General features: G+C 45.4%; 1 protein-coding gene across 1 annotated transcript; it reads left to right on the forward strand.

The window, feature by feature from the left end:
* Positions 1-1,957: 1,957 nt before the first annotated feature.
* LOC121361039 lies at positions 1,958-6,810 on the forward strand. The gene is given in 4 exon segments (XM_041481342.1): positions 1,958-2,048; positions 3,016-3,232; positions 3,234-4,288; positions 6,713-6,810. Coding segments are annotated over 4 exon segments (1,461 nt in total).
* The last annotated feature ends 2,525 nt before the right edge of the window (positions 6,811-9,335 follow it).

Genomic DNA, 9,335 nt, shown 5'->3' on the forward strand with positions numbered 1-9,335 from the left:
TCCTGCGGAGACAGACAAGGACCTGCTAGTATGCGGATAAACGGTATGTATGGAAGGGCCCTGGGCGGGGGGAGAGAGAGCTAGGACTTCTGGCTAAGTCACTCAGAGATGTATGAGTGCTCAACCTCGTTCCTGTACCTGCAGGCAGACTGGCCGATGGGGCGGCTGGACTAGAAATGGGGGTTCACTATTCGATAGGGCAACCGCTAGCAACTCTGGGGGTGGGACGAGTGAACCTGTGCGTGTCTGTGGTGTCCAGACATTGTATGGTTAATGCGTTGTGTGGCTAATATTAGTGTGTTTGTAATTGTGGGAGTGCGTGGTGTACAAAAGAGAGCGAGCGAGTGTACCTATAGTGCAGGGGGGGAGGGGGTTCTATCCTCGACTGAAGCGGCCGAGTGAGGCCTGTGGCGCCGGCTGGGGCAGGGAGTGCCCTGCAGAGAAGTGGAATAAGTGGAGAAATGTGGGTGAGGACATTTATTGTGTTTAAAGGTGGTGATTTGTGTAGGTTGTGCACATTTTAACCGTGACTAGACGAACTCAGGAGGTTCCTCTGCCCTAGTAGTTTGGACTTGCCCTAGTAGTTTGGACTTGATCCCTGGAATTTTACTGTGTGCTGTTATTTTGATTGTGTCCAGAGTGTGTGAGGACCAGAGAAAGCTTATGTGGGTAAATGCTGAAGTATTGTATGCTGTGTTGTGTTGAGAAAAGTAGGCATTTTGAGACATGCCCCCTTTCCTGGTGAGTTTGCGTGGTTCCTCCCCCGCATTGTGGTAATTTCATTCTCGGGATTGTATGGTTGTGTTTGTGGAGATTTTAGGATCTTTTTTGCAACAAGCGTAGCATTTTATGCAGAAGAGCTACATTATGGTGATTTATGTTTAACTGTGGTAAAACAAATTAAAGGAATTCCAGGAATTCTCCTCCCACAGCAATTCAAGCCCTGACTCTTGTGAATTTGAGATGCGGGTGGGGGGGGCACAGAGATGTGTTTGTGGGCATATCAGAGTTCTTGCTGTAACAGGCATAGCCTTTTGCAAGGCAGTAAAGTGAGTATCAGTGGAAACAATGCTTTAATTAGATTGTGTGGGAAGAGAACTGGAAAAGACTGAGATTTTGTAAAACAGACTTTAGATAGAGGAGATGAATGAGTTCATTTAGAGGGGCTTTATCAGACTTCAGCTGGTAATATAGTAAGTGTGGACTGAAAACAACCTGCCGTAGAGGATTTAGAATTCCCTGGAGTGACAAACGGAATAGACTGCCTCTGTGGGCAATTCCTGGGATCCTTTGGTGCATAAGAGGCTGGCACCCTGCGTGGGTACTATTGCAGTGCAGTTTCTGAGAGATGCTGGTATTGCTGTTCTAGTAGGCGTCAGGGCATATGCCCTAAGCATAAATTGAAGTTTCCTGATCAAGCTGATTCAGAACCTAAGATCTTAAAGCTTGTGTGTGGAAGATCACATTTGATACCTGCCACCTGGGTGTATGTGTGGGAGGAAAACTGGGAAATGACTGAAGCTCTGTGAAGAGAGGTTTGGGTGGAAACAAGGTAGTATAAAGAGAAGGAGATAATGAGAACTAACCAGAGCAAAGAGGTTCCTGAACTAGCCCCTTTGGGAGGGGCTCACTGGGAGAAAGCCGCCAGTAGGGACGGCTCAGAAAATAAAAAGATTTATAATACCTTATTGCAGTTAATGCTGTTTTAAGACTGGAAAGCAAATAAGATGAGGTCTCGTATGCTGATATGTTTTCCACTGTAAAGAATCACCCAGAATAGTAGAGTAACTGTGGGTTCAGGGCTCCCTGTGACCCACTGGTGTTAGCTCTTGAAAAAGAAAACAAAGCAAAGACAAGGCAAATCAAACGTGTTTTTCAGCATGTAGTGTAAGATAGCAATGTATGAAATCAGACAAAGTTTATCATGCTGAAATGCAAAATGATTACAACTCGCAAAATGAGTACATATGATTTGTTAAAGGCTCCTCCTAAGATAAGGGAGAATGAGGAGGACCTCCCCAAAAGGGAAGAGGACTCAGGCTCCAAAGGTATACCCACTCGCACCCATCCCCCTCCTAGCAGTCCAATTTCATCCAGAACTAGGAGGAAACAGACCCCTCTGAGAGAGGCAGTGAGACCAGAAGAAAGGAAAAGGGTGGAATTTTGGTTGATACAGGGGCCATATATTCAGTTTTAAATAAAGCTTTAGTACCTGTGGAGAATGATTATGTTGTAGTGTGGGGAACAACTGGCCAGTCTGAGAAGGCATACTTTTGCAAACCTTTAAAGTAACAATGGGGTATTTACAAGTTTTTGTATATGCCCAATTTGCTAAACATTCTAAAATGGGGAGGTTACTCTGGAGGCAAATGATCAAAGGTATATAAAGGTGTTAGGCTTAACATTAACAGCCATTGAAATGAAGGACATTAGCAAAGAAATATTAGGACAAGTATTTTTGGGGGTATGGGCCTCTGGTGTACCAGGGAGGCTGAAGAATGCCCCCCCTCCCCATAGTAATCAAGCTAAAGGAAGGGACACAACCAGTGAGAATTAAGCAGTATCCCCTGAAAAAGAAGACAGGGAAGAAATCAGCCCAATAATTGATAGTACAGGATTGAGGGCTATCAGTAAGATAACAAGGAATTTGTATCCTGTGGTAGCAAATCCATATACTTTACTAACTTGTTTAACACCTGAGCTAACCTGGTTTACCATTTTATACCTGAAAGATGCCTTCTTTTGCCTCCCTATCCATGAAGCCAGCCAGAAAATTTTTGCATTCAAATAGGAAAGCCTTAAAAGCAGGCACAAAACCCAGCTCACATGGTCCATGTGCCTCAAGGCTTAAAAAATTCCCCCACTCTGTCTGGAGAACAACTTGCAAAGATCCAGAGTCCTGGGAAGCTCCACAGGAAGAAGGAAGGCTATTGCAGTACATGGATGATCTTCTAGTAGCCACTCGGACAAGGGAAGCACGTGTGGCCTGGACAGTAAGCCTTTTGAATTTCCTAGGACTCCAAGGATACAGAGTATCAAAGAAAAAGGCACAGGTAGTGAAACAGAAAGTAATCTACCTGGAGTACGAAGTCAGTACTGGGCAACAGACTTTAGGGCAGGCTCGCAAGGAAGCCATATGCCAAACCCTGAAACCCCAGGCAACAAAGGAACTCTACACCTTCTTAGGCATGGCAGGGTGGTGCTGGCTGTGGGTTTATAATTACAGACTGCTTATCAGATAGAGATCTCCAGTGGACAAAGGAAGCCACATGGGCCTTTCACCAGCTAAAGAGTGCCCTCATGTCAGCTCCAGCTTTGGGACTTCCAGATGTAAGTAAACCATTCTTTCTATTTTCCCATGAAAGACAGGGAATTGCCCTGGGAATATTGGCTCAGGACTTGGGTCCATATCGGAGGGCAGTTGCTTACTTTTCCAAACAACTAGATGCAACGGCCAAAGGATGACCAGGTTGCCTCAGAGCTGTAGCAGCAGTCGTGCTGAATATTCAAGAGGCACGCAAGTTTACTCTGGGAGAGAAAATGACTGTGCTAGTGTCCCACACAGTGTCCCCAGTACTGGAAGTAAAGGGCAGCCATTGGCTTTCACCACAGAGGTTCCTGAAATACCAGGCCATCATGGTGGAGCAAGATGATGTAGAGATAGTGGTAACTAATATTGTCAACCCAGCTTCTTTTCTCAGTGGAAATCAAGGAGAAGCAGTACACCACAATTGCCTGGAGACCGTTGAAGCTACCTACTCCAGCTGCCTAGACCTAAAGGACACCCCTTTAGATCATGGAGAGACCTGGTTCACTGACGGGAGTAGCTACGTTGCCAGTGGAAAGCAATATGCTGGGTATGCAGTGACTACATGCAGAGAGGTAATAGAATCTGGACCCTTACCAACAGGCACCTCTGCGCAGAAGGCCGAGATAATTGCACTGACCCATGCCTTGGAAATGGCAAAAGGAAAGAGAATAAACATCTATACAGACTCGAGGTATGCATTCGGAGTCGTGCATGCACATGGAGCCATCTGGAAAGAGAGGGGACTGCTGCTGACCTCACAAGGAGAGAACACCAAACATGCACAAGAGAGAATCCGGCTGCTGGAAGCAGTTCAGCTGCCTGGAAAGGTAGCAATTATGCATATTAAGGTACACCAGAGAGTGAGCTCAGAATTGGAAGAAGGAAATGAGCTGGCGGATAGAGAGGCAAAGGAAGCAGTGAAAAGTGAGGTAACTATTGAAGGAGCCCTAATTCCACATGGACAAATTTCCCTTGAAGGTAAGCCAGAATATAATAAGAAAGATAGAAAAGTAATTGAAGATCAAAAAGGGACATATAACCAAGAAGGGTGGGCTCCCATTAAAGGGAAGCTGGTAATCCCTTCCCATTTGTTGTGGTCACTACTAAGGGAAGAACACCAGAAAGCACACTGGGGAATAGATGCCCTAAACACATACTTGATTGAGAGAATCGTTGCCAGGAATTGATATGCCACTATTACTCAAGTGACCCGACAGTGTGATCTTTGCCTCCAGACTAACCCCAAAAATACCCTCAGGCTGAAACTCAGTCAGATTGGGAGAGGCCATGGGCCTGGACAGCAGTGGCAAATTGACTTTTCAGAACTCCCAAGAAAAGGGGGGTATCGGTATTTATTAGTACAGACAGATACATTTTCAGGGTGGCCAGAAGCGTTCCCCACCAGAATTGTCAAGGCTTGAGAGGTGACCAGGGTATTATTACAAGAAATAATACCACGCTTCGGAGTTCCAGCCACAATATCCTCGGATAGAGGATCACACTTCATTTCCAAAGTAGTGCAACAGATTAGTAGCCACCTGGGCATAGATTGGGAACATCATACTCCATACCGCCCCCAATCGAGTGGCCATGTGGAGAAAATCAATCATTTGATTAAGCAGCAGATTGTAAGACTGGGGCAGGAAGTTAATCTGTCCTGGCCCCAAGCTCTTCCACTGGCACTATTGCAAATTCAAACTAAACCTCGGGCTAAAGAAAAGCTGAGTGCCTTTGAAATACTTTATGGAAGACCATATGGAATACAAAAGGCAACGTCCACCCACATTGGGGAGGTAACATTGGCCACCTACATGGTGGCTTTAAGCAAACAGCTCAGATAAATTGAGAAATACGTGGCTGGAACTCAGAGCAGGGAGCTAGATGGACCAGTACATAACATACAGCCTGGGGATTATGTATATATTAAGTCTCTTACAGAAAAGACTTTGGAACCACAGTGGGAGGGACCATTCCAGGTGCTTCTCACCACCTTCACCGCAATCAAGATCAAGGAGCAGAATGCCTGGATTTACCACTCTCATGTGAAGAAGGCCCCACAAGCCCCTTGGAGAGTTACACCAGGAGACGATGAACTGAGACTAAAACTTACTCAGGCAAAATGAGTATATTGCGGCCAGAGGTAGTTTGTAATTTCATTTACAGAATTGTTTTGTATATAATTATAATTGGAGTCTTAAAATTAGAGAGTACCTCTATCCAAAGTGATGCTGAATGGCCTTGGTCCCAGGCTTTTAATCAGTATACTGGATCCATGGGAGAACCTTCTGAGATAAAAGATTTAAACCTATCCACTGTGGTAATCCATGGGGATCAGGTATATCAGGAGCAGGAGTGGCAGGAAAAGGAACTGTGGACACTTCAAGGGATCAGAGAAGAAATCAGGGTAGGGTGCCGGGTGGTCAATGGGACAGCTCATGAGAGACCAGATGCAATTAGTTTCTCACCCTCTCCTGTATACAAACACCAGGAAGTTTGTGATAGCCCAAGCGAATCAGACTGTTAGTGTAATTTCACCTTAATACAGCCTGTAGAAGTGACTTGCTTTTGGGCTCATGATGCTGTTGGGCTCTCATTTAAATTTAAAATAGATACTACACTTTTTAGAAAGGCAGGACCTTATACAACTCACACCAGTATTCAAGCAGTTCAGACCCAACTCAAACTTGAACCTGAAGTTTGTGAAATAGGCCCATACGTAGTCAGGAATGTGGGTGAACAACAATTGTTGTTCAATCCAGAATGGTCTCTCAAACGTGTTGAATTGCTAATGCAAATTAACATCTCAAAAATCCAACCAGCCTGCTCCTCTTTCCTAAGAACATTCTTTGAGGGCTGGACAACGTGGTTCTGAAGACAAGTATACCTCAAGAGCAGAATAAGAAAGGATCTAACTGGGATATTAGGGACAGGATTGGGAGTTTTAAATGGAATTGATTCAGAAATACTGATGAATAAGCTGGCCACTACAGCAGGTGGCCTAGCAAAATTGAAGCAGCCTTTACAATCATCTCTATTTGCATTAGGAACTAGCCAGTGGCAGATTTCAAAAGTACTGCCAAAGTGGGAAAAGGCCAGGGACCAAGACCACAAGCCAATAGTAGAAGCACTTAGTACAGTTCAAGATAATGTGTCTTTAGCTTTCAGTTGTATACAAGCACAGTTATGGATGCAGGCGACAGCAGCTTTGATCATATGGGAAGGGGGTGAAGGTATTTTTCCAGCTGAAATTCGGAAGGTTATCTGGGATAATGCAAGTGATTTTGAAAGGAAGTTTCAATCCTGGTGGACTATGGTAAACCCTTCCCCTATGAGATCAGGGTTAAAATCCAAACTGAAGGTGCCTCTTGCTCTTTGCACCCTTCTCCTATTCTGTCTTCTCAGTTTCTTCTTTTCCGACTGAGACAGAGTGGAAATTTTCCAGAGTAGAAATCCATTTTGATTTAGGTGAAATGTACATCTTTGAGTTAAGCTTTGAGTAGCCTGCAAACATAGCTGTTTAGTCTGACTGCCTGTTCTCTCAAAAACCTATGCTCAGAGAAACTGCTTCAGCTGAAGGACAAGAGATAAGGGGGGAAGGGAGGGGGGGCAGACAGAGAGGCTGCTATGAAGAGCAGGGCGACATGACCCAGGAGTTCTTTCTGATAAAGAACAATTGGCGGCAAGTGTCACACAAAATCAGTGGAATGAATATGTATGAACTTGTTGTGAAATTGCATGCATATGTATTTGAGAGGGAGATAAAAAAGGATCTGGAGTTCCCAGAGGTACGCATGTCATTTTGGGGGAACAATTCCCACAGGCGTCCAGCGCTGTAATAAACATACTGGCTTTACAACTTTCACAAAGTTGTGGAGTTTGTTTGCTTCAGCAAATCACCACCTCGAGGCTAGCCAGGAGACCATCTCTGTCCTCGCAGGGGCAGAGGGGAAGACGGACCTCCTGAGGCGCGCCCTGGGATTTTCCCGGAGGAGCTCCGCTGGTCTCGGCTTGCCTCCTGCGGAGACAGACAAGGACCTGCTAGTATGCGGATAAACGGTATGTATGGAAGGGCCCTGGGCGGGGGGAGAGAGAGCTAGGACTTCTGGCTAAGTCACTCAGAGATGTATGAGTGCTCAACCTCGTTCCTGTACCTGCAGGCAGACTGGCCGATGGGGCGGCTGGACTAGAAATGGGGGTTCACTATTCGATAGGGCAACCGCTAGCAACTCTGGGGGTGGGACGAGTGAACCTGTGCGTGTCTGTGGTGTCCAGACATTGTATGGTTAATGCGTTGTGTGGCTAATATTAGTGTGTTTGTAATTGTGGGAGTGCGTGGTGTACAAAAGAGAGCGAGCGAGTGTACCTATAGTGCAGGGGGGGAGGGGGTTCTATCCTCGACTGAAGCGGCCGAGTGAGGCCTGTGGCGCCGGCTGGGGCAGGGAGTGCCCTGCAGAGAAGTGGAATAAGTGGAGAAATGTGGGTGAGGACATTTATTGTGTTTAAAGGTGGTGATTTGTGTAGGTTGTGCACATTTTAACCGTGACTAGACGAACTCAGGAGGTTCCTCTGCCCTAGTAGTTTGGACTTGCCCTAGTAGTTTGGACTTGATCCCTGGAATTTTACTGTGTGCTGTTATTTTGATTGTGTCCAGAGTGTGTGAGGACCAGAGAAAGCTTATGTGGGTAAATGCTGAAGTATTGTATGCTGTGTTGTGTTGAGAAGAGTGGGCACTTTGAGAGATACCCCCTTTCCCGGTGAGTTTGTGTGGTTCCTCCCCACATTGTGATAATTTGATTCTCAGGATTGTATGGTTGTGTTTGTGGAGATTTTAGGATCTTTTTTGCAACAAGCGTAGCATTTTATGCAGAAGAGCTACATTATGGTGATTTATGTTTAACTGTGGTAAAACAAATTAAAGGAATTCCAGGAATTCTCCTCCCACAGCAATTCAAGCCCTGACTCTTGTGAATTTGAGATGCGGGTGGGGGGGGCACAGAGATGTGTTTGTGGGCATATCAGAGTTCTTGCTGTAACAGGCATAGCCTTTTGCAAGGCAGTAAAGTGAGTATCAGTGGAAACAATGCTTTAATTAGATTGTGCAGGAAGAGAACTGGAAAAGACTGAGATTTTGTAAAACAGAGTTTAGATAGAGGAGACTAATGAGTTTATATAAAGAAGCTTTATCGGACTTCAGCTGGTAATATAGTAAGTCTGGACTGAAAGAGTGTCCTTCTCAAGCCTGGGGTGAACCCATTTCACTGGTATCCTTCAGGGTCCTTTGTCTGTAATGACACAAGCATAACCCTTACCCCACATTAATAAATCTGCAGGTCCTTCCCATAACCCTGTCATAGGATTTGTAAAACAATTTTTCGGTCAGTGCTGTATCAATTCGGAATCTTGCTGCAAACCTGAGTAATGTGTTAATGCTGGTGGGTCACTGTGATGACCTACTAACTCTGGATGATTCATAACTTAAACTGCTTTCAGCACTCTGTCCTGTGGTGTCAGCCCATCCTCCCCTGTTTTTTGTTTATCAAGCAGTCCTTTCAGTACCTGATGTGTTCTTTCAATGATAGCTTGTCCTGTGGAGTTCACTGGAATACCTGTGCTGTGCTTCACTCCCCAACAAGGCAAGAAATCTTGGGTCCCTCGAGCTATATATCCTGGCCCATTGTCCATCTTGATTTCCTGAGGCAAGCCCATTATGGCAAAGCAGCCTCGCCAGTGTCTAATTACAAAACAAGATCCTTTGCTTGTCATAGGAGTGGCCCAAACCATGGCAGAAAAGGTGTCTATGGTAACATGAATGCGTTTAAAGTGACCAAACGGGGCGTAGATAGTTATATCAGTTTGCCATAACTGCAAGGGCCCCAGGCCACGAGGGTTGACCCCAGGACCCAATCTGCCAATCATGCCCTGGCATTGCGGACCGGTTGTGACAATTCCTTGAGCATCCTGCAGCGATATTCCAAGTTGTTTGTATAAAACTTTTGCACTTTTGTGAAAAAACTTGTGAGCCCTT

Source organism: Pyrgilauda ruficollis, unplaced genomic scaffold (genome assembly GCF_017590135.1).
Source record: "Pyrgilauda ruficollis isolate IOZ18807 unplaced genomic scaffold, ASM1759013v1 scaffold553, whole genome shotgun sequence".
In the NCBI taxonomy this organism is placed as follows: Eukaryota; Metazoa; Chordata; class Aves; order Passeriformes; family Passeridae; genus Pyrgilauda; species Pyrgilauda ruficollis.